At 47.7% G+C, this 24415-nt stretch overlaps 1 protein-coding gene across 2 annotated transcripts; it reads left to right on the plus strand.

Annotated features, from left to right (window-relative positions):
- Positions 1 to 3448: 3448 nt before the first annotated feature.
- PRICKLE1 (prickle planar cell polarity protein 1) lies at positions 3449 to 22006 on the plus strand. 2 transcript variants are annotated; one of them, XM_045287284.1, is made up of 8 exons: positions 3449 to 3642; positions 9259 to 9446; positions 11939 to 12052; positions 12719 to 12856; positions 13415 to 13618; positions 15218 to 15404; positions 16256 to 17119; positions 19750 to 22006. In XM_045287284.1, the coding sequence occupies exons 2-8, from the start codon at positions 9315 to 9317 to the stop codon at positions 20577 to 20579; spliced, it is 2469 nt and encodes an 822-aa protein (XP_045143219.1). In that variant the 5' UTR covers positions 3449 to 3642; positions 9259 to 9314; the 3' UTR covers positions 20580 to 22006. The 2 variants fall into 2 exon arrangements, with proteins under 2 accessions (XP_045143219.1, XP_004711499.1); XM_004711442.2 differs by lacking the exon at positions 3449 to 3642 and having other exon boundaries at positions 7983 to 9446.
- The last annotated feature ends 2409 nt before the right edge of the window (positions 22007 to 24415 follow it).

A 24415-nucleotide genomic window follows, 5' to 3' on the forward strand; every position in this document is an offset into this window, starting at 1 on the left:
CGGGGCCGGCCACCCTCGCGATCGGCTTAAGCCTCCTCGCTGAGCAGGAGGGTGACATCCCTTCCCTGCGGCCCCGGTCTCCGCAGCGAGGCTCTTCGCCGTAACCGGTGTCGGCGCACACCGGGCTGTGTGCGGCATTTGTTTTTCCAACTCGAGTCACGTGGCCGCGCTCACACGCTTTCCAAGTGTTGTCTCTGGAACCTTATTTCCAGCGAGCGCTGTCCATGTCACAAAGAGGCGTCTTGTTCGGGAGCCAACAGGTGACGGGGTGAAACCCGAATCAGTGTGGACATTGGAGGCAAGTCTAGGGGCCGTTTCCTTGGGCCGCCGTTTAAAACAGGCGTTCAGAAAATCCATAGGAGCCCGCCCGGAACACGCACCTGCCTTCCCGGTGGGAAAACCCTGATCGCGGTAGGACAGTGCCCGTCGCCCCAGCAGCGTGCGTTTGGGAGTGTGCTGCCCTTGCACCAGTTTATGGCAAATAACCCGACAACCCACCCCGCAAAAGCGTCTCCCTGGCCAAGGACCATGCCTGGTCATCGTGTTTCCACCCGTTGTTCAGCAGTCTGATTGTCGCGGAGTGTATTTGTGGAAGACATGAGATGTGGTGAGCCCTGCAGAGTCCCTTTTGGGAACGTGCATAAACGGGTCGCTCCTTGGCCACAGGCTAGCACAGGACACCTGTTGGCGAGTGTAGGAATTGCTGCAGGGGGCAGGGCCAGCTGTCACTGAATGCTCGGACGAAGTGCTTTGAGGAAAGATGGGGGTGTTTCATAAGCAGTCTCTCTGGGTGGATCATTTGACTGTGCTTGTATTGTACAGTTATCTTCACAGTTCACTTGGCTGGCAGTGACTGAAGCGGCTCTCCTGCTTGTCTTTAGCACACAGGCCTTGAAGCTCTTTGGACACGGCGTTTTCGGAAAGTTGCACTTCAGTTCAGTGTTGCTTTCCTCCAAAGTTAAAACCTGGACTGTGATACTTTTGATATCTATACCTGTAAAAGGTTTCCTAGTTTAACTTGTAAGGACATCACAAAGAAGGAAATGGGTACAGCCGTAAGAATCTTATATTTTTGATTGAACTATTGAATTGTATGTTGTGTGGATTGTGTCCCAATAAAACTGTTTTTAAAAGGGGAGTTAGGAAAACCAGTTATAGAAACTGTACACATGGATGGGGGGGGGGGCGACACGGTGTATTTTGTGTATTGGAAAGAAGCATCAGATTTCAGCACTAGCATATTAGTGTGTGTGAATTTCTCTCAAATGTAGCCTGCACAAATTAGAGTCGCCTTTGATGGGTCTGCAGCTGCACTGGGACCCTGTAACAAGCGCATCAACAAAGACGTTGTTAAACCACCTGCGGCCCAGGGGTTAGTACTTTAAGCAGCATAGGGATGTTAGCTCAACGGACTTTACAAATCAGATCTCTTCTGCATTTTGGTGATCAAAGGACTTCTAACTTCCCCTGGGCGCGTTCGCACAAGAAATGCTTTTTCTTAGAGACCTTCCAACACCATAGGAATTTCAACATAAGAGTGGAATTGGAATTTTATTGGGAAAACATTCGTGTTAGGGTTATGGGCTTAGACTTCCTGTTCAATGGCTGACGAAAATTATTCTATTTTCCATATGCATGATTCTGATATGATTTGGTGATGTGATCCAAGTAAGCAATGAATAAAACAGGGGCCGAACCAGAACTCAGGAGCCCTGATGCCATTCTGAGCTAGACATTGGGCTGCTAACCACAGATCAGTGGTTCAAACCCACTAGGTGCTCCTGTGGGGGAAAGATGGAGTCTGCTTCTGTAAAGATTTACAGCCCAGAAACCCTCCCAGAAAGTTCTACTCTACTCTATAGGTCACTCGCTATGAGCCGGCCTCAGCTGGAGGGCAGCGGAAACCAGAATTGATACACACCTACTCACTTATTCTCTCTTCTGGCATTTCTCATTTATGAGAATAGTTTTTAAAAATCTAATACCCATTTATGTTGTGCGTTAACAGCCTTGGTCTGGCAGAATTGAATGCTGAAGTGTGAAGCAAGAGTAACCCTGGCTATAATGCTTAAGGGTATGCGTCTTTTTATCTGGGCCATGATTCTCAGTGGGTCGGCAGTTCTGTACTGCTGTAATTTGGTGGTGTGCAATGTTTTCATCCTCTGTTTTGTGATGTGATGTGGTTATCCACAGTTTTCACTTAACAACTTGATCTTTGGAACGTAACCATGTTGGTAAGTGAAGCATGAGTGTACTTTATAGCTTCCAATAGATAGCAGATTGAACTCATTCTCTCCAGCCCCTTATATCCTCAGATCCCTTCTGAGTTGCCTGTATAAGGACCTTGCAGGTTACGAACCAGTTCCGTCCCTCGATGTGTTTTAAAGTCAGATTTGTAGGTAAGTCAGAACAGGTGCATGTGATTCTTATTTCACCTTGGGTGCCTAGGTTCCCAAACTTGGCTGATCATTGGAGTCCTCTGGGGATCTAGAGAAACTAAAGCACACTGGGCCCCTCCCCCATGAGGAGATCCTGAATCCTTGGGTTGCAAATGGAGCCCAGGGATCTGTGGTTTCACCAGGTCCCCAGGTGATTCTAATGGTCAGCCAAGTTTGGGAACCTAGGCATTAGTTCAAGAAAAGGCTTGGTTGAAGCACTTCCCCATGATTTAAAAGCAACATGTACATTAAGTGAAGGAAATTGTGGGGTCGAAATTGTTGCAAGGAAAGGTTGGTTCACTTATTTTAGTTGTTGCAAGGAAGGGTTGGTTCACAATTTTCGTAACATTAAATGTCAAGGCCAAGTTTCTCCAGGTGTAGCCTTTCTGCCTTGGTAAGTGGTCTTTCAGTCACCCAAGACTCAAAACTATGTCTTTAAGTTAGTTCTCCCCTTTCCTATTGGTTTCTTTCCCATTCTGAGCACCTCTGGGTGGAATTGAACCCCCTAATCTTTCAGCTAGCCCTCTGGTGGGTAACCTATTTGCATCACCTATGGACTCTTAATTCGCACACAACTATCATTAAACAAAGATTTACACACACACACACAGTTCTGGTGTTCCTCAGAGCTGCTCAATATTGACCTTTAAATATAGGGGTGAATGGAGTGACTGTCTTTACAAGGCACTCCGCTTCATGGCAGCTAATTTGGGTGACAAGCAGCACCTCATAGCCAAACGTGCAGTAGGTGCACATGATTGTTGCTCTACCTGGGGCCACCGGAACGGCCCGGCCTGCTTCACAGAGCACTGCTCCCCCGTGCGTGTCCTGGCCTGCGAGGTGGAGGGGTGCTGGGGAGAAGCTGCCTCCAGAGCACCCAGGAAGGGCAGCCAATCGTTTGACAAGATAAAGATGCCCTCCTTCAGAAGGCAGGAGAAGATGGAGTCCAGGTGTCAGCTTCGATTTTTGGTTGGGTTATTAAGTTGTTTCTACTCAACCTGTTGTTGGCCCACCTCAAGAAAATCTACAGTAGCCATAACGGAATGCCAGTCGACACATTTGATTGCAACAGGGAGTTCTGTGCTTTGCTGCAATTTTATTCTTCCTCAAAACTTTTTCCTTTCCTTACGGCATCTTTAGAAGGAAAATTGGAGTTGTTACTTTTCAAGAACAGGGTCACAAAATGTTTGGTGACTTATCAGAGGTAGGCCCTTTCTTTTTTTTGTTTTTTTTGTTTTGTTTTTTGTGGTGCATCATTTGTGTAGGCCCTTTCAAGGGCTCCATGTACTGGATGCTGGGAGCACAGAATTCTATTCCATTTGTATTGCTCTCAAACTTGGGTCAGTTGCTCTCTTGACAGGTATATGATGATTGAGAAGTCGCATATCTGCTAGGTTGTTTGTCTCTCTTTTTTTTTTTTTTAGGGCAAGTAGTAGCTATTTAACTATTTTGAAGGCAGAGGGGAGAGAAAGGACAAAGGGAGGGGAAAGGAACTATTGCATTCTCCCTGCATGGAATACCCACAAGAGAATGCTTTTCTTTCTAAGAAAAAATCTCAGCTTTCTCTGTCTCACCTCAAGCCTGCCTCCCAACTTTCCTGTGAGAGCGCTTTCTTTTGTCATTTGTTTATCTTTTTTACTCTTTTAACCTTCTCTTCAAAATAATATTTCCAAGGACTACCAGGTACTGGACTTTAGTTCAGATACCTGTTTTCCTTCCTTGACCTCAGAGCCACCTTCCACAGTGCTAATTAGTTATTCAAGGTTTGGCTACCTCTTAACTATTTTTCTGAATGATCACTCTATTGGGAACCTGAACAAAATCATTCTTGCTATAATGAAAACTGTTGTACCTCCTTTTCCCCACGTAATGAGGCTTATTTACATCCAGGGCCCTAGTGATTCAGCTTATTAGCAAGGTCAGCCCTAGCAGAGGATTGGCTAGTGAATAATTATTATTCATTTGTGATTGAGTTCATTCAGTTTATTACAGGGTTTCAAGAGCAAGACAATAATAAGCAAAGAACAGGATGATTTGAGCTGTGTGATTTGTTCACTTGTGTTTCTGCCCAGTACCACCATGATGCTTTGTAGGGAGGGTTTTTTCGTTTCTAATAAACGTTCTAAAAAAGAAATCATGTCTCGAGAATGATGAGAGCAACAAATGTACAAATGTGCTTAGCACATGGATGTATGTATGGATTATGATAAGAGTTGTACCAGCCCCCAGTAAAATGAATTTTTTTTAAGAAAAAGAAATTGTGTCTCAAATGGTTCCCACAAAAGTGTCTGTGTTGAGAGAGAATGAATAAGATTGGAAACAAATGGAGTGAGACAATTGATGTAAACAATCAATGAATCTGAGTAATGGATAAACACTGGATGGTTTTTTGAGTACTATTCTTGCAACTTCCCTAAGTTAGAAATTATATCAAAATTAAATGTACTCAAAAAAATAAGTACAGGGCAGGGCAAATATTGTCCAGCTAAGGATAGTTCTACAAAAAGACAAAACTAAAAGAACAAAAACAACAAATGGGGGGAGTGTTACTCAGTATCATAACCCCAATTTTGAACTGCAGTTCTAGTTGAGGGAGGAGAAACTTATTTTAGCTCAGTTCATTTGTAAACCTGATTTGTGCTCCTATTTTACATGATTAACCTTTAGGGACAACATCTGAAGTTCATGGATTTTTAAATTCTATCATAGTCACTCTTAGCCTCATGTTCCGTCTTTTAGACCAAACAAAACACATTGGGACGTCACAGAGAAGCCTTTCCTTTGTGGCTCAAAGCTTAAGTGGTGACTAGGGTCCCTGTTTCCTTTTGTGCCATCAAAGCAAAACCTGGTACAGTGATGCAAATACCTAGGGCCTAGTAGAGGAAGAGGGTTCCCTGCATGGTGCCCATAGTTAATGTGCTTCCAGCCCACCCCAGGCACCTGGAAAGGAGGGGCTCACAGGAGGAGCACCTGGAGAGGAGGCAGTCAGCTTCCAAAACACTGCCACTGAAAACTGGAAGGAGGGAATCAAAGTTTCAGAGGAGAAACTAGCCTACTAGGGCCTACCTGAGCCAGGGCCTCTTCTAACTGAGCTCAGAATGACTTGTTGCTGGCCACCACTGCCTACCATTCTGATCGAGACCACACTAGGTGGACACGGTTAGAATGAGGAAACAATGTGGGAAAGAACTTCAGATTCTTAAGCCCACACTTAGTGGACTGGTCGCGACTAGAGGATTCCATGAAACCACCACCATTGAGGTGCTCTCTCAACCTTGAGCTGAAACCTGTTCGGTGAAATAACAGATTGGCACACAAAATAATGGGGTGTTGCCCGTGAATTTGGAGCTCTGCGAACAAATCATCTCTGAGAGCAGGTGGTCACCAGTGACTGGAGAGCAAAGAGAAGGCAAGGAGGGCGGGGGTGGGGGTGGGGGACCTGGAGTCCTGGCCATGGGTCAGAACCCCTGAATGACCATGTCGACACATGGCGAAACGTGTAACTATTGCCACTGGACAGTGAGTGTCATCAGTGTCGAACGAAGCCTAGCTTTCTGTGTAAACACTCACTGTAAACACACTAGCAGAGAACGGAGTATTCTGGAACAGCTCTACTGAACCACGTGACTGCAGTGTGAGCTGTTGAAGGCCAGTCAGAATGCGGTTTGTTGGTTTTCCTGTTTGGGATGTATAGTCTCTCCAAAATGTCCCCGATGGGGAAAGTGGAGCATAGCTAGTTCACCAGAGGAAGGAGAATTGGCTCGGTTCGGTTCCACTGGGAAGTCAGGGTGATGCCATATGGGCTAAAGATCACGGACTTGCGAATCAAATAGCCTGGATCTCCAGGGTCTGGCTGCTGGGACAGCTGACCCTGAGGCTCAGATTGCTCATCTGTTAAGTGAGAGCCCTGCCTTATCAGGTTGGCTACTACAGGGATTAAATGCCCTCACACTAGCAGTGTCAGCTTCGGTCAAACGGCTCACCACCAAGGCCACCCCAACTCAGAGCGGCCCCAGAGGACAGAACTCCCTGCGTGCGGGTTCCTGAGACACGCAGTCTTTCAGAGAGTAGAAAGCTGCTGGTGATTTGGAATGGCTGACCTGGTTAGCAGCCCCAGGCTTAACTCACTGGGCACCTGCAGTAACTCAGCTGTCAGGGATCAAATGAACCCAAAAGCCGTGCCTGGGAGGAATGTCAACGTTGTCTCCCATGTTCCTTCAGCCGTGCCCTTCCACTCCTCAGTTTGTAAAGCGCAGACCCCCAAATCAGTCCTCAGTGTGGTTTGTGGAAAGGCCTGCCTGAAGGTGGGAACCGTGCGCCTGAGATTGGGCAGAACAGCCAGGTGATTGGGGGCAGGGAGGTGGCGGCACGAAGTGCTAAAGTTGATTTGCCTTGATTAAGCTAGTCATTTACGTTTCCCACAAAAGGCTAATCAAGGAGTACAGCTGTCAAAGGAATTCAGATCTTTGGCAATCTGCATCTCTGAGCCGCTGTGGAATATCTGTCCTTTGTTTTCATTGGAGAGGGTTTTTCCTTATAATATCGTGACATCTCATTTGTTAGGTTTGAATAATTGTGTTTCGGGTACGTTTCCTTCCTGCGTGCAGATACCTGAGTGTCTGCCTCCCCAGCCAGAGTTGGCAAGGGACCAAATGCTCATATTTCTTATTTTAGGTGAAATTGCACTGAAGGTACCCATCACTTCCAGCTACCCTCCACCCACACACACAAAGGGTTTTGAGTTACTAATTAAAATTTTAACTTCTAGTTCTCTTCCTTGGACATATGAGAGTTGTCTTTTGTTTTGTTTTATTTTGTGTCTGACTTTCATTAACGCATTCTTTTTTATTGGAGATGTGCCTGTGTTTAGAAGGCCTTTCACAGTGAAGACGTAGTGGAAGGACTCGCTGTGAGGGTCGCCCCTCGCAGTGGCAGTACAGAGAGTGTACTCCACGTTTTGCCCTGGGTGAATGCACTGGGATCTCCGTGGGATGGCACTGCTGCTACTTCTCATGGACGTTGGCTTCAGGGGTGCAGCCGCCGGAAGTTTGGCTATCATTGTGAAGCTATACAGTTGGGGTTTTTTATTATTAAAAGATCGTTTTATTGGGGGCTCTTACAGCTCTTACAACGTTCCATACATCAGTTGTAGCGGACATATGTGTACATACGCTGCCATCATTCTTTTCTAGACATTGACTTTCTATTGTGCCCTTGGTATCAGCTCTTTTCTCCCTCCCTCCCCCACACTCTCATCATAGTTTTTTGCCCACATGCATGTGTGTGTGGACATTAATATATATATTAATATGATTGGTATCTGAATCATTGGTTTTAGTTGTTCTGCTGCGAATTGAATTAGAGTTTATGGCACCTTTTTTAAAGTTAATTTTACTTATTGATGGGATTTTGATATTTAAAGTACTGTTTATTGTGTTAGATTTTAAAAAAAATCATTTTATTGGGGGCTCATACAACTGTTGATACAATCCATCCATCCATCCATTGTGTCAGCACATTGGTACATTTGTTGCCATCATCATTCTCAAAACATTTGCTTTCTCCTTGAGCCCTTGATATCAGCTCATTTTTTTCTAGCACCTTCTTAAGAACAAATACCAGATATTTCTAGTTGCATTGAGAGAGCCACTAAAAACTGACCTTATCCTGGCCTGAAAGTCTTTCCCACTTGGGTAATTTAAGAAAATGAGAAGGAAGATCTGTCTCAGTGGACACATTTGGTTTGGGAAGCCTGCTGTGTCAGGCGCTCAGCGTGAGCTCGGGCAGTTACTTCCCTGGGCCATGTTCTCTCCTAAGTGATTGGGGATCATGAAAACATCTGATTCTGAAGGACAGCCCCCCCCTTCTTGTCTTGGGAGGGAGCGGCAGAGTTCCCCTGATGATGAGATTCCTGGATTGGAGGCTAGGGGATGTTGTCTTAACACATCTAGTTCCGTCATCTGGTCTTCTGAGGAGCTTTTACATTTCATTTTGCCCAGCAAAGTTTTGCTTATAACTCAACATTGATGGTCACCAGGATGGACTTTATTTTAACCTAAAGCTTTTGGCAGATTGTAGCCCTTAGATTAAGGTGACCAGATTTTAACATTGGTAAAGCGGGACACAATTGATAAAACTCATATCCTGGTGAAATAACCACATGGCAGCCTATACCCTAGCTTCTTTCCAAAAATCGGGACTATCCCGCAAAAGTAGGACATCTGGTTACCTTACCTTAGATGGTAAAATTGAGGATTTAAAGGCATAAAAACACTGAATTTTACATTTTGGGTAAGTAGGCTAAGTTTCGAGTGTTCTAAAACATCGTTAGAAGCCTGGATGTAAGCCATTGGCCCAGTGGCCCACTGTGCACCTCGTGCCTGCCACACTGTTTAGGGAAATCCCTCAGGAAACGTGGGGTTTCTGGGGCCATTGTCCATGGCCTGGCATCATGGTCAAGGCGCATGTTGCTGTTCCCTCTACAGCCCAGGGCTGCATATGGAGTTCATTTGTGGAAAGTTAGAAAGTCAACAGAGCAATTTCCTTGAAAACCTTTCTGATGACTCGTGTAGAGGCGCCCACTGAAGGCAACTGGAAATAGGCCAGATTCGGGGAATTTTCTGTAATACTGAACTGGGTTGGGCCCCATTTCCGAACAATACAGGTTTTTAAGTTCCAGGGGGCTTAGGGGAGAAGGGGACTGACACTTGGTAATTTGGTTACTTCCCCCGAGCCCAGCTGGATGTAAACTGACAGGCTATGAACACTGGAGGGCGGGGCCAGGTTTCCAACGCCTCTGGTTTTCTGTCTGTTCCCCTAGCAGCCACCGCTCCATGCCCTGTGACTGAGGGCCCTGGACGCTGACACTGGGCAGCGATGCCTTTGGAGATGGAGCCCAAAACGAGCAAGCTTGCCTTCGGCTGTCAGAGAAGCTCCACGTCGGACGACGACTCTGGCTGTGCGTTGGAGGAGTACGCCTGGGTGCCCCCGGGCCTTCGGCCGGAGCAGGTAGGGACCAGCCGCCTTGGCTTCTTCGTTGTTTCCAAGCGTGACTTCCATCTTCCTCCCGGCCAACCTCTCAGGCCGCGCTACCGTGTGGCTCTTCAGGGTGCACGTGCAGTTGCTCAGTGCACGTGTTTCGGCTCTTCTGTTCACACGGAACCAGACACCCTAAAGCAGCGGTTCTCAACCTTCCTCATGCCGCGGCCCTTAACACAGTTCTTCATGTGGTGGTGACCCCCCCCAACCATAACATTATTTTCATTGCTACTTCATCACTGTAATTTTGCTACTATTATGAATCGGGTGACCCCTGTGAAAGGGGTCCCCCCCCACCACCACCAAAGGGGTCACGACCCACAGGTGGAGAACCCCTGTGCCTATTGTGATGTGGTTTCTGCCCTGATGGGTAGAACCCAGGATACATTCATTAGGTGTTTCTGATGAGTTACTTTTGAGGGAGTGAGAGGAATGTAACCTTTGTAAACGTCACTACCCATCACCAAAAAAAAAACAAAAAGTGGGGGGGTGGGGGGGTTGCTTGCTCCTCGCAATACATTTGCTGCGGAGCAGCAGAGCTCCAGAGCAGCAACAAAATGCCCACCACACCACACCCCAACAGAATGCTGCTTAGGAATTTGGCCTTTGGTAGTTTGCATATAAAAGAATCTGATCAGTACACAGTGTGTATTAGGAAAAGGTTAAAGAGAATTGACTTTGTGCTTTGGTTGTCTTATTTCAGGGAAGATGAGAATATATCTACATGCCTATTTTTATTTCCCCCAAATCTTTATACTGTCACGTTGGAATTGTTAACATTGCTAGTGCTAGATGTTATACAAAGGGGCCACAAAACATTCCTGGGAAAATTCCATTCTCCTTTTATTCCATTTACCCCCCTCCCCTGCAAGGCAAAGGCAAGTTTTGGAATCAGTGGTGACAATTAGCTTAGGTAGTTGCTTCCAGGTTTCAAGTGTCAGTGCTGTTTTCCACAGGTGTGAACGACTTGAGAATTAGCTGTTGTCAGCAAGGCTTGTCCTCCTCCTCGGCAGGTGGTGCTCCCCGCCCCCCACCACCACCACATTGCTCCACCGGGTTTCTCATTGGCTCCTTTCTTGATTCACCAGCCTTTTCGTCCTAGTCTATTGAAAGCTGTTCAACATCACAGCAATAAACTGCAAACACCGCGTTGACTGCGCTACAGGTGCCTTCACCGATAAGGAGCCAGCCTCTCCCCTTCTGAAAGGCAGAATTCTGGAATTAAACCACCATCCCACCCTTGTGAAAATCTCATTCACTCACTCCCTGCCACTGAGTGGATTCTTACTCATAGCGACCCCATAGGGCAGGGAAGAACTGCCCCTGTTCATTTCTGAAACTAACTCTTCATAGAAGCAGAAAACCTCATCTTTCTCCAGAGGAGCAGCTGGTGATATCGAACTGCAGACCTTGTGGCCAGCAGCCCTGCATAATCACTGTGCTACCAGAGCTCCTCTTTTGAAAATACTTAAACTCCAAACTCACTGGCATCGAGTCAGTTCCAACTCAGAGCAGCTCTATGAAATAGGGTCTCTTTCTTCATCCAGGGCCTAGCACGGTGCCTGCTGCACACAGCTGGTATTCAGTGACTTTATAACTGTGTAAAAAGTTTCTATAGTTGATAGAATAGGCGTAGGAAGTCCTGGTGCAGCAGTGAGGAAAACAGTAGTTTTGCAAATGCTTTCAGGAAGATGCTTTTCTGGAAGCTACAGAGTAGGTAGGTTTGTGTGATACTAAAGAACCGATGCAAGCAGGCCCCAAATCCCCAATCTACGTTTTTCCTTGAATCACTTTCATTCTTTTTCAGCCCTGAAATCTTCTTCCACAGGCTCTCTGAGGGATGTGCCTTTAAGTACAACAGAAAAATAGGCCAAAAATCGAGCTCTCCTTCCACACTGAGCTGAGTCCAGCTCCATAAGGCTCTTCTCCAGCTTCCTTGGGGAAACGGTCTGCAGGTATTTAGAGCCGCCCCCCCATGGAAGCAGGGAAGACTGACAGCTGGACCAAAGCTGATAAGGGAGAGTTTATAAAGTTTAACAAAACAGCTCTGGTCTCTGTGACGTGTAAGATCTTGGACAGTGTCACACAGCCTGTGTGGTCACTTGCAGAATCCACCCAGGGCAGTAAGCTCAGCTGTTTGGGCTGGCTGACCCTTAGAAGATCCAAGGAGGCATAATAGCAGTAAATGTGCATATTTTATGGTGCATAATTTATGGTGCCCCTAATTGTCACTACAAATTACATTCCTGAAGAGCAATTTAGCAGCTGGGTGCTAGTTCTGGGAAGGTTTGCAGTTCTGCCAAGCTGGCTCAGCGGGCCTTCTCATTAACTACAGGAGACGAAAGCCTGCCCAGGCCAAGTCCCAGACCTCAAAGGGAAAGGTCATGTTTGAGAAAAAGATTGACCAAGCCAGGGTGTTCTGTGTCGGTGTGCTGATGTCCTTCCTGGCCTCCCCCGCATAGGTCCAGCTTTACTTTGCCTGCTTACCAGAGGACAAGGTCCCTTATATCAACAGCCCTGGAGAGAAACATCGGATTAAGCAGCTTCTGTACCAGTTGCCACCACATGATAATGAGGTAAAATAGCCAAAGACAAATGTGACATGAGAGAATCAGATAAAGCAGTCTCTCTCTCTCTCTCTCTCTCTTCCTCTCTTCTTCAGTTAAAATTTGGCTGAAGAATACAGCTTTCCATTCTTTAGGAGGAGAGGGTGTTGGGGCAATAAACTTAACACAAGTCAGGTTTTTATAGTGGCTCCAGCCGCCCACCAATTATCAGGAGCCTGCACATTCCTGCGCTTCCACTGCCCTTGCAGACAAGAGGGGATGCTTTATGGTCGGTTGTTGAGGCCTCCAGATGAAATAGCTTGCCCAGAGAATTTCTAGTGAAAGTGGCAATTACCAAGTTTAACCCTTTTGTAGAAAGGTTAATGTTTTACATTGCTGATAAGGGTTTAAATGATAAGAGTTCAAGGAGCCCCTAATAAAATGATTTCCATAAATAAATGAATAAATGAATGAAAGGAGGGTTAAATGAAACATTCCTTTCCTTCTTTTTTTGTTTTTCGAGTGTTCCTTCAAATTGCAATCCCTTCTTCGAGAAAGACCCTACACCATAGGTCTGATATCAGCTTAAAAGGGGGGTTTCCGGGGCAGGCCAGCTGAACTTGCTGTTTTGTTCCATGACCGCCTGACACGGAGCTGCAGAATGCACAGCGTGGGGCTTGTCTCCCTCCCGGGCAGGTGCGGTATTGCCAGTCTTTGAGTGAAGAGGAGAAGAAGGAGCTGCAAGTGTTCAGTGCCCAGCGCAAGAAGGAAGCCCTAGGCAGAGGGACCATCAAGCTGCTGTCTAGAGCGGTTCTCCACGCCGTCTGTGAGCAGGTAACTCCGGTCAGGTGGGCAGCTGGTGGCGGGTGTGCTTAGTGGGCTGGGTTGTCACAGACTTGGGCCTACAAGTCTTGTGAAAGGAGAGAGACACCAGGTTGTTCATGGCAGGTGCTTTCAGCCATGGAGCTGGCTCCACTGCAGCGGATGGCAGTGGGAGCCACTCTGACCTATGGAAGGAACACTCTGGATAAAGTCTTGCCATTGGGGGACCCTGGTAGGGTGGCAGGTGCTAGGGGACACCTGGGTGGTTGCTTTTTAAAGCAGAAACACAATTAAGACATGCAGCCCCTGGCTGGCAGTGCTCAGCAGGAACACCACTGGCCTGTGTAAAGGGTTCTTAGGAACAGGGGCATCTCGTAGCCCAGCTGAGGCATGTTCACTGCCATGGGGGAGAGAGCGCTATCGACAGTGTGCCACTAAAGGGACAGTGACTGGCTAGCGGGAGGGGGGAAAGGGAACGCTGCTTTCCTATGCGGGATTGAGTGGGAAAAGTTGAGAATGCCAACCTTTAAAAAGAAGGTCCCTTAACAATTGGAACCCTTTTGTCTTCAGTGTGGGTTGAAGATAAATGGAGGTGAAGTCGCCGTCTTTGCCTCGCGTGCGGGCCCGGGAGTGTGCTGGCATCCATCCTGTTTTGTCTGCTTCACGTGTAACGAGCTGCTGGTCGACCTCATCTATTTTTATCAGGATGGAAAAATTCACTGTGGCAGGCACCATGCTGAACTGCTCAAACCACGATGCTCAGCATGTGACGAGGTAAAAAGGGCTCTTCCCTTGGAGCAGGAAACAATGCGCTTCCCTCAAGCCAACATTCCATGCTCACCTCCAAGCAAAACATAGACATCTCCTGGAGGCTTGCTCTAGGGAGACTGTTAAGATAACCCTGGTGCAGTCACCTCGTGGAATAATACTTAGCAAGTGTGAAGTCCTGGACGTACTGACAGGAAAAGAAGGTGCAGAAGAGTATGTAGCAGATGATCTTGTTTGTATTAAATCAAGGAAAACATGGTGCCCATATCTACATTTGCTGGGTGGGGGGGGTGGGTACAAAGGGGGCAGGACACACAGCCAGGTAGACTGTGGTTGCCCAGAGGGGCTGCCGGGTGGAGAAGGCTGACGGTGTGGAAGGAAATCCTGGTTTTTTCTTTAAGCTTTTCATCTAAATCTGCTTCAGAGTTGCATAGAGATGACAGCGGGCGGCTTCCTCTGCAGCCAGCATCTTCCGTACTGCATTTCACTACGCAGTTAGTGGGGGTAGAATGCCATCAAGTCTACGACCAGCATCAGGGAAGTCTTCCCAGGTGCCCTCCCTCTCTTCCAAGAGTCAGCGGAGGCTCCCTTATGGCACTTCTTCTTATCCCAACCCCACCTCCAGGACAGGGCAGAGCAGCTCCGTGGGGTTTCCTAATCTATAGGAGCCCCCTGGTGGGTTAGAACTTCTGAGCCTGTGGATAGCAGCCCCACATTTAACCCACTGCACCGCCTCGTCTCCTTTTATCTCCTTAGTCTCCTTCAAGCTGCAGCACTGAGCTGTTTTTACTTATCTACATACCTTGATTTTTAACCACTTTCCCACAAGGGCTTCTTTATATAATATATAAATCGAAGGGCTTCAATATATAAATATATTTGAAACCAAAAATAAAAGTCCAGTAGAGACCTTGATCGGCAGATAGCCACGAGGTCCCCTGGGGCACATGCGCACTGGTTGCAGGGTGTGGCCTTTGTGGGCCTGGATCCACCGGCATTTGCGGGTGCTTCCTTTCTATTCCACAGAGACCCGTGCGCATTCACAGGGTCAGAAAGATGAATTAGCACCAAAAACAAACCCCACTGCCACAGAGGCAATGCTGACGCAGCGTGACTCCGTATTTGAAGTTACTGTAAGTTTTATGGGCACAGCCAGCCTCATCAGTCTCCTCTTGGAGTGGCTGGTAATCCGGCACCACCAACCTTGCACGCAGTTGGCTGCCTAGCGCCCAGCTCACGCCACCGCCAGAAACACAAAGCCCACTGCCGTCCGGGCAGTCCTGACTCACGGCAACCTGTAGGATGGACAAGAACGCTCCTCCCTTTGAGTTTCTGAGCAGAAACGTTCATTTCTCTCCTAAGAAAGCTGCTTACTTTGTGTAATCCATGACCAGGGCTCTAATTTTTTCAAGAGTATACGTGAACGCTTGCTTCGTTTCTTCTTGACGTGATCAGTTTTTGCTCGGTTCACAATTCAGTGACGTTAGATTTCAGCTTGTGGTTGCTTATAGGAAAAACAGCTAGCTGTAGGCCTCTCCTTTCAAGATCCAGTGTGTCTTGACACTTCCATGAAAGCTCACAGGGATCTTGTTGGTGCTTTTTAAGATAATTTTCGCTGACGAGTGCACAGAGGCTGAGGGGCGGCACTGGCACATGAAGCACTTCTGCTGCCTCGAGTGTGAAACGGTACTGGGCGGCCAGCGCTACATCATGAAGGACGGCCGGCCCTTCTGCTGCAGCTGCTTTGAGTCTCTCTACGCGGAATACTGTGAAACCTGCGGGGAACACATAGGTGAGTACGGCCCTCAGAGCCACTGTCGGGCTGTGATCATCCACAGCCTTGCTTGTTTTTCCTTGTGTGTGTTTTTTGTTGAGATGCCATTTACATACCGGAGGGATCACTCACTGCCATGGAGTTGAGGTGACTCACAGCGACCTTAGAGCGTCTGAGACTGACTATGGGAGTGGAACACGTTCTCTTCCTCGGCATGGTTTCAGATGGCTGACCCTGGGGTTAGCAGCCCAACACATAACCAGTGTGCCACCAGGGCTCCTCAGCGTGTAGACAGATAGATCTTAACTATTTGCTCTGCGTCTGACCAGTGGAGACACAGTCCCGTCCACTCTGCCGTTGTCACATTCACCGCAGACAGCGACGGTGCCATGGTAGAAGTCTGTGGGTTTGAGCAGCAGCTCCAGCGTGCCGCACCCACCACCTGTCAGTGCAGCGCAGGCTGGGATGCCAAACAGGTTTCGGCAGTTCCCAGATTAAGACACTGAAGAAAGGCCTGGCAATCCACATCTGAAAATCGGGCCGTGAGAACACTAGTGTCATAAAGGTCTAGTCCCATTGTGCATGGAGTCGCTCACCATGAGTTGGCGACCAACTCAACAGCAGCCTTACTCGGCCTCTGCTGGGGACATGCACGTGTCTGTGAATGACTGAGCTAGCATGGTGCCTCCTGACAGCGAGGGTGAAGATAAATCCCGTGTTATAACGAGGGCCCACTAAATCTACGGAACCCGTGCCCCCATCAACAGAGATAACACTTTAATCAACCCAGCAGTTTCCCTCGGGCCCACAATGGCTGCTCCCCGTGTATCAGGCTGCACCCTAACCTGTTCTGTCCTTTGTCGAAACAGGTGTGGACCACGCCCAGATGACTTACGATGGGCAGCACTGGCATGCGACGGAAGCCTGCTTCTCCTGTGCCCAGTGTAAAGCCTCTCTGCTGGGATGCCCCTTCCTTCCGAAACAAGGTCAGATTTATTGCTCCAAAACGTGCAGCCTTGGGGAAGACATGCACGCCTCGGACTCCTCCGACTCGGCATTCCAGTCGGCGCGCTCCCGAGACTCCAGAAGGAGCGTGCGGATGGGGAAGAGCAGTCGGTCAGCAGACCAGTGCAGGCAGTCTCTGCTCCTGTCCCCCGCCCTCAACTACAAGTTCCCCGGGCTGTCCAGCAATGCTGATGACACCCTTTCTCGGAAATTGGATGACTTGAGTCTCACCAGGCAAGGGGCAGGTTTTGTCAATGAGGAGTTTTGGAAAGGCAGAGTCGAGCACGAAACCCCAGAAGACCCTGAAGAATGGGCTGAGCATGAAGATTACATGACCCAGCTCCTCCTCAAGTTTGGTGATAAAAGCCTCTTTCAGCAGCAGCCCAGCGAGATGGATATTCGAGCCAGTGAGCCTTGGCTATCTGATAACATGGTTAAAAAGAAGACCGAGTTAAAGCAAAATAACCAGAGCCTGGCAAGTAAAAAATACCAATCTGATATGTATTGGGCACAGTCACAGGATGGCCTGGGTGATTCTGCATATGGCAGTCACCCAGGCCCTGCTAGCAGTAGACGGCTCCAGGAACTAGATCTGGACCATGGGGCTTCGGGATACAGTCACGATCAAACACAGTGGTATGAAGATTCCCTGGAGTGTTTGTCAGACTTAAAACCTGAACAAAGTGTCCGGGATTCTATGGATTCCTTGGCTTTGTCTAATATCACAGGTACGTAATCTAGGGATGGCATTTGAAGGAGCATGCACTAAAAATGTATTTTTAAAATTATAATGCACAGGTAGGGATGCTTTTGAAATTCTAAACCAAGAGAAGGGAGTGAATAAATTTGTTAAACATCAAACACTATAGCAATCCTGTGTGTGCTTTGTGTGTGTGAGAGATAGAGAGAGAGAGAGAAATTTGACACATCCCTATGGGAGAGAATTATTCATAAGAAGACGACAGTGGATAAAAAGTTGGATAAAAATCTGGACTTTAAATAGGGGCCAGTGATTTGACACCAAAGATTTTCTCCTACAGGTCATAGAAATAAAACACTTAATCTGGGTCTAATGATGTAATTTTATGGTTGCACATTTAGCTCAGAGTGATCCCGTTCGCAAGTTGGCTTGAGCCCTGCTTGGTCTTGTGGGTAAGAACATAACCCGTGACCCCGCCCCTAACTCATGGTTTGGGATAGTAGAGTACACAGCTGGATTGTGTCAGAAGGTTCCAGGCTCTTTTGATTTCGCTTTGTGAGTTTTAAGATACTAAAATTGGCCTGCACATTTTATAAACTTATAACAGAGTTTTAGGTTACCTTGAATCACCCTGTGGATAGCTTACAAACAGCTAAGCATATTTTACTCTGACAAAATAAATTTTGCTTTCATGTTTTCAAGGCACATTAATATCAGTTATCCACATTTTATCCTTTAAACATCCCAAGTCATAACAAAGGGGATGTGATAGGATTGCTTCTTATGAGGACACTTGAATTAGCAGTGGGTCAAATGATCAACATCACATCGTCTTCAAAGCAACATTGGGCCTAGACGGCAGCTCTTCTGAATCGCATCTTTCTGATAAGTCATTGGATACAGAAATGTTGCCATGTTAAGGCTAGTCTTAAAGTCACACTAGGGGCATCAACTGTAACAGATAGGGAAGGCCTTCGCAGCTGCCCCAGAGGACGCTGTGTCAGGAGCTGCGTCTCCAAGGAGGGGAGGAGACAAAGCTCCCCGTCCAGTTTTGTCAAAGATGCTGGGGACTAGAGGACCGGTGGGCGACAGGAAGTTATTGATACCCAATTTATATCAAACACACACACTTGGTATAAATTTAAGTGTTAGGACTGATATTTCGTAACAATAATGGTCTGAAAAACAAGCTCCCTTTGGACAATACTGACAGTAGTTCGCAGCCTTCCTTTCTGTCCCATCATCGATTGGGATATTTGTCATCCTGCCTTACCTAGGCCCCGGGAGAGCAATGTCAGTTTTGAGAAAAATATTGAATCTGGTTAGGGGTATATTATTTGGGGGTTGAAGAAAAGACTGGATGAATGAAAGGAAACTAGTAAAATAGGGTCAAGGTCAAGGGTTTGTACACTTCTCAGAGAGCCACATAGTGTGTGTACCATACAATCTGTTACAGCTCCTCAACTCTGCCACTGAAGCAAGCGGCCACACACAAGACAAAGATGAGCACAACAGCTGTGTCTCAATAAAACTTTACACAAAATTGACTATGGCTAGATTTGGCCCTTGGGGTGTAGACTGCTAGCCCCTGGTCTTGGTCTAAGATAGGAGGACTTCCCCGTAAGTGTTGACCATGGAGATACAAAGGAAGGGGCAGTTGTTTTGTTTTTGTGTTGTCAGTGTGAAAACCTTGCCTTTGTTACCATAGTAGTCTCATGCATGTCTTTTTGGTGATGGAGGATTTCATTCGGTAGCATGTCCTGCAGATTCTTTATTCCTTTGTGTGTATGGACCAGAGTTGGTCTGTTCTTCCACTGCTGAGCACGCTGGCCCCTTTTCATCTTTTTGGCAGTTTGCTTGCTGCATTGACTCTCGTGGCTATATACCAGGTAGAGGGACTGTGGGACCACATGGGTCCTATGAGACTTCTGCTGATTCCACAGTGGTGGTTGCATCAGCCTACAGCCCCACCAACAGTGTAGCTGGCTCCAGTCTCGGACTGGCTGGTGTTTTGAACTTTGATATTAATGTTGGAGTGCGTTGGGGTCTCATTTCGATTTGCATCTCTCAGATGGTGGCGACTGCAAGCACTTCTTCCTGTTGGTCGGCCGCCCAAATCTCTTCCTTGGTCAGGTGTCTGCTCATGTCTCTGCCCAGTTTTACGTTGGGTTGTTTCGGTGTTGACGTTTTCTATGCATCTTAGAGATGTCTATATACCATTGCCAATTTTTTCCCCTCAGTCTGTGGGTAGGCAGACACAAAGGGCCAAGATTTGAAAGGTGTTTAAATGAAGCAGTCTGGCTTGAATGCCTTAAAGGGCAAAGCTTCGATACCTTCTGCTAATCAGCTGATGCAGGGACTTCTGTGAAGATGCTTTGAGCTTTTGTTGCTCAGCCACATGCTGTCACTAACGTTCCGCTCCCAATCAGCCGGGCTCATAAGAAAGCTGTGCCCTTTGTGTTGAGAATAAATGCTGACCTCTTCACAATGTGTTTCTATCTACACATGGGTCTTCCCTAACTGTGTTGATGCGATATTGAAATTTGGAAACGAAGATTTTCTTTGAAAAGCTTCCACTTCCGTATTCTCTTGTTCGTGATCATTGTTCATGAGTGTTGGGCTTACTGGGATTCACACCTTGCCCGTCTTCTCTTCTAGGGGCCTCGGTGGACGGGGAGAGTAAGCCACGGCCGTCGATGTACTCCCTGCCAAACTTTGAGGAGCTGGAGGCGGAGGATTGTGAGAAAATGAGCAACATGGGAACTCTGAACTCGTCCATGCTGCACAGGAGCGCCGAGTCCTTGAAGAGCCTCAGTTCAGAGCTGTGCCCAGAAAAAATCCTGCCGGCCGAGAAACCGGTGCACCTGCCCGTCCTCAGAAGATCCAAGTCTCAGTCCAGACCACAGCAGGTCAAGTTCTCAGATGACGTCATTGACAACGGCAGCTACGACCACCTGGAGGTCCGGCAGCCCCCGATGAGCGAGCGGACTCGCAGACGGGTCTACCATTTCGAAGAGAGGGGGGCCCGGCCGCACCAGCCCCATCGCCGCCGGAGAAGTAGGAAGTCTCGCTCCGACAATGCCCTGAACCTCGTCGCCGACAGAACGTACGCCCCGAGGGACCGGCTGCGGCTCTACAGCCCCGAGAACTACGAGAAGTTTCTCCGGGACCGAAGCGCCCGCGAGCTCCAGGCGTACCTGCAGCACGCCGCCCTGCAGGCGCCCGGCGCCGCCCGCTTCCTGGGCTTCCCCGGCGGCGGCGGCGACGAGGACTCGTGGGGCTCGTCGTCGTCGTCCTCGTCCGACTCCGAAGAAGAAGGCTACTTCCTGGGGCAGCCCATCCCGCAGCCGCGGCCGCACAGGTACGCCTACTACGCCGACGACCTGGCTGGCCCCACGGCCGCGCTCCCCGCGCCCCAGTTCGGTCCGAGGACAACCAAATCCAAGAAGAAAAAGGGACACAAGGGCAAAAACTGTATCATTTCGTAAGCCAGGCAGGCTCGCCCGCCGGGACCCCCCTCCTTCCTGAGCTAGTGTAAAGTGCGCTGCCCGTGTGAACGGGACACCGGCCGCTGTTTGCAAGTGTCCGAGGAACACTCGGAAGGAAAGTGTGATTTCTCCAGCGGCCCCTCCTCCGCGCCGGGCCGCCAGGCTGACCTGACATCTGGTGCCTATCAGTACATTACAGTGTGCGCTGGCTGCTCTGGGCTCCGATCCCCAAGAGCATTCTCAAGCAACTGCCACCAGGGCAATGGACGCGGGGGTACTGATGGGTGAAGACGGCAAACTTCAGCCACCTTTGGAAAGCAATAGTGTCTGTCACCCCTGGTATGTTGGCTTGGTCCTGACCGGCTTGCCTGTGGTGAGGCATGCAGTCACACTGACCCAGCTAGCACGGGGCTTCAGACTGGCCTAGGCCAACTTGGCCCCGGCCAGCCCTCGTCGGCGGGGCTCCAGATGGAAGAGAACATTGCTATTTATGATGTTGTATTTCATAGACTGTAAGTGGCTTCCTAATTTAACGGTGCAAATATTAATGTACATATTGTACAGTTCAGATTTTAGAGCTGATATTTTTATATCCCTGAATTACAAGACGTTTGTTATACTGCACTACTATATTTCCTAGGGACCCGGAAACGGCGTTTATGGAGGAAATGATTACTTGTCGTTTAGTCAGGGTTTATGAGTTAAGTTTAGATGGTCAGATTTATATTGCCTAGTGATGGAAAGTTCAATTTTTGGTTGTTTTTTTTAAATTTTCAATATTAAGGCTCTGTATGCATGGTGGGGCTATGTAAATACTCTCTAAAACTATGGCCCTATTAATCCTATGAGTATTATTTATGGGTCAAGCAATGTAAACTGTATAAATGTAAAAACAAACAAACTCACTCCACACATCCCCCTAGACTAGATGGTAAAAACCAGTGGAAGCTGTTCGGGTGAATGATCCCCCACCCCGTATTCTAGGGCTGCGTGCGAGGGGTCTTGCCACTCTGCAAGGTGGTGATGGAGTGGGCAGAACCAAGATCAGCTTTCTGTTGCAGAGGGCTCTGTAGGTAGACTGTTCTCTTTTGCCCCCCCCTTCCCCCCCCCTCCCGAGCTCAGCTATTGGCCTTCCACAGCAATTTTGAAAACAGTCTTCTGGTTACATATTTCTCTTAAATCCTTAAATGAAGGGATGCTGCGCCACTGCTATTCAAGTTAATTGTGAGGTTCTAGTTCAAGGGAAAATGATATTGGATTTGAACTAATGAGCTTATATTTTGATATGTGCCATTCTTGCACATGTTTCAGTTCGAACTAAAGGTCCTGGTTGCATCTCAGGTCCTTTAGGGAGGTATTTAATAAACAATAAATAACAAACCATATCTTTGAATACAGATCTTTGCAAATATATCCCGATAACTTCGTTTGCTCCTCTGTTTGTGCGTTTATTTTGTAGTCCGATTCCAGTAATTCCTACCTACGCTTTGATAGGACATAAAACCCCAAATTTGAACATATTGCTGTCCCACTGATTCTGATTCATAGCAACCCTATAAAACAGTAGCACCGCCCCTGTGGGTTTCCACGGCTGTAATCTTTATGGAAGCAGATATCTTTCTTCCGTGAAGCAGCTGAAGCATTCAAACCAGTTACTTGCCAGTTAACAGCCAAATGTTCCACCACTGTACCACCAAGGTTCTGGGTCTTGAAAAGCCAAAACCGGTGCCATCAAGTCAGTTCCAACTCAGGCAGCCCCCTCAGTATCAGAATAGAATTGTGCTTTCATAAACAGGTCAGGCCTTTTCTTTAAAGATGCCTCTGGGCACACTTGACCTAGACCTTTTGGTTAGTAGCTGAGCATATTCCTGGTTCCTATCACCCAGAGGCTCCTTTAGGACTTCTAAACTGACGTAAATGTGTGCCTACTTAACGGAACGGGGTAGGTCGTTCAGCCTTGGAGGGCGGACATCAACTTTATAGGGAAACCTGTGGGTTAGCAAACCTCCCATGCCCTCCCTGGATAGAGTTCGACTAGATCTAGTATCTGGGCTAGACAGACCCCTTCAGAAAAGCACTGACAATGGGAGAACTCTGTGTCCCGCTCATCCCATCGGGTCTTGAGCTGGTACATTTGAAAACAGTACATGAAAAGGAAGAAGTTCAAATAAAGCCAAGGTAAGTAGGGAAGAGCTCATCTTCATTCTTCATCCCCCATCCCTTCCCCAGAAGCAACCACGATTAGCCATTTCTAGTGTCCCCTCTGTGAAATGCTGGAGACCTTTTTATGTGTTCCTTACTTAAACACGAGTAGCCAGCGATCAGCGCTGTGACTTGCTCTTTTCACTTCATCTATAGACTTTCCACATTGGAGAACATAAGCCCAGCTCTCTTGTCAACTGCATACTATTCCACTGCTTGGATGTGCCATAATTTACTTCGTGTGGCTTGAATCCCCTGACACATGAATTACTGTACACGTAATCTAAAGATTATGACAGAAGTTAGATGTTTAAGATGGTGATGGATGTTGCCAGTTTTCCTCCCAAAGAAACGGTTCTGTTGCTTTACACTTTAGACCAGGAGTGGGGAACATCCGGCCCACAGGCCAAACCAGCCCAAGAAGTCACCAATACCAGTTACCATCACATGCCTTACCAAAGAGAGGCTCTTCCAGCCATCTCATTAGGAATGAGTTAAATATTTGACCACTAAGGCCCTTGAGTTATGTTGTAATAGCCAAATGGCCGGTGGTGAAAAAGGTTCCCTCCCTCGCTTCAAATAAAAAATGTAGAACAGTTACCCGACCACACCGTCACATAATGTACTCGCAGACCTGTCAAGAGTTCATGCTGCAAATAGTAGGCACCCTTTTCGCAACAAACAAGCACCTGGCCCTTAAAAAAGAATGGACAACGGTCAATGGAATGTGTAACCTGTAGGTATGAGATGAAGGCTGGGCCCTCAGTCAAATCCTTTAAAGGCACACTTACTTCCACCACCCCATCCTCTAGTCCTTAGGGTCTTACCTGCGTAGAGGGTTGTATCGACTGGCAAAGTGTGTAAGAGAATGCAATGATGACGGAAAGCTTTTCCTTCCTGACTTGTCCACAAGAACAAGGCTGTTAGACCCACACCGGGAAGGAGCTGCCTTGCAGTTCTGTTAAAAATTAAGCAAGAAAGTAAAGCAGCTGCAATTGGGTTTTAATAGAAACTGAGAAGATTTCAAAGTATCTGGTCAGTCACTGACCTCCAAAGTGTGGTCCTAACGTAAATACGGAATGTGAAAGCAGCACTTCTACTCTCAAGTCCGATCAAACTCATCACCCTCAAGTAAAGTGTGCCCCAGAATAGAAATGCCCCTTACAGAACAGAAAGCCTCATTTTCTCCTTTGGAGTAGCTGGTGGTTTTGAACTGCTACCCTTGCAGTTAACTCATACCACCAAGGTTCCCACCTGGGTGAAAATGGTTGCATCTTCTCCAGTCAGGCTACATACAGCCTCCAGCTCAGCCAGCTCTGGCAAGCTTTAAAAACAAGCTTATTGAGCAGTTCCCCACACTACTGGTCCCTGAGCTAATTAAACAGTACCAGAAGTGAGAGAACCATTTTTGGTCTAACCATTGTCTTCTCCCTCTAGGTAAGAATCATGGGTATTGACAGCACCCAAGGCATGTGCCTGTGGCCCAGCTTAGTCTTTGGGTGATGGGACCCAGAGCTCCCAAGCATGCAGAAAGTCTTGGTTGGGACACACTGCAGGAATGGCCAGAGGAGTCTGAACAGCCAGTATGATGCGACACCGTGCACCCGGTTTATAGGGGCTTTTTCTAGTGGGTA

Source organism: Echinops telfairi, unplaced genomic scaffold (assembly GCF_000313985.2).
Source record: "Echinops telfairi isolate 266 unplaced genomic scaffold, ASM31398v2 ScPeMD7_12;HRSCAF=54, whole genome shotgun sequence".
Taxonomy (NCBI): domain Eukaryota; kingdom Metazoa; phylum Chordata; class Mammalia; order Afrosoricida; family Tenrecidae; genus Echinops; species Echinops telfairi.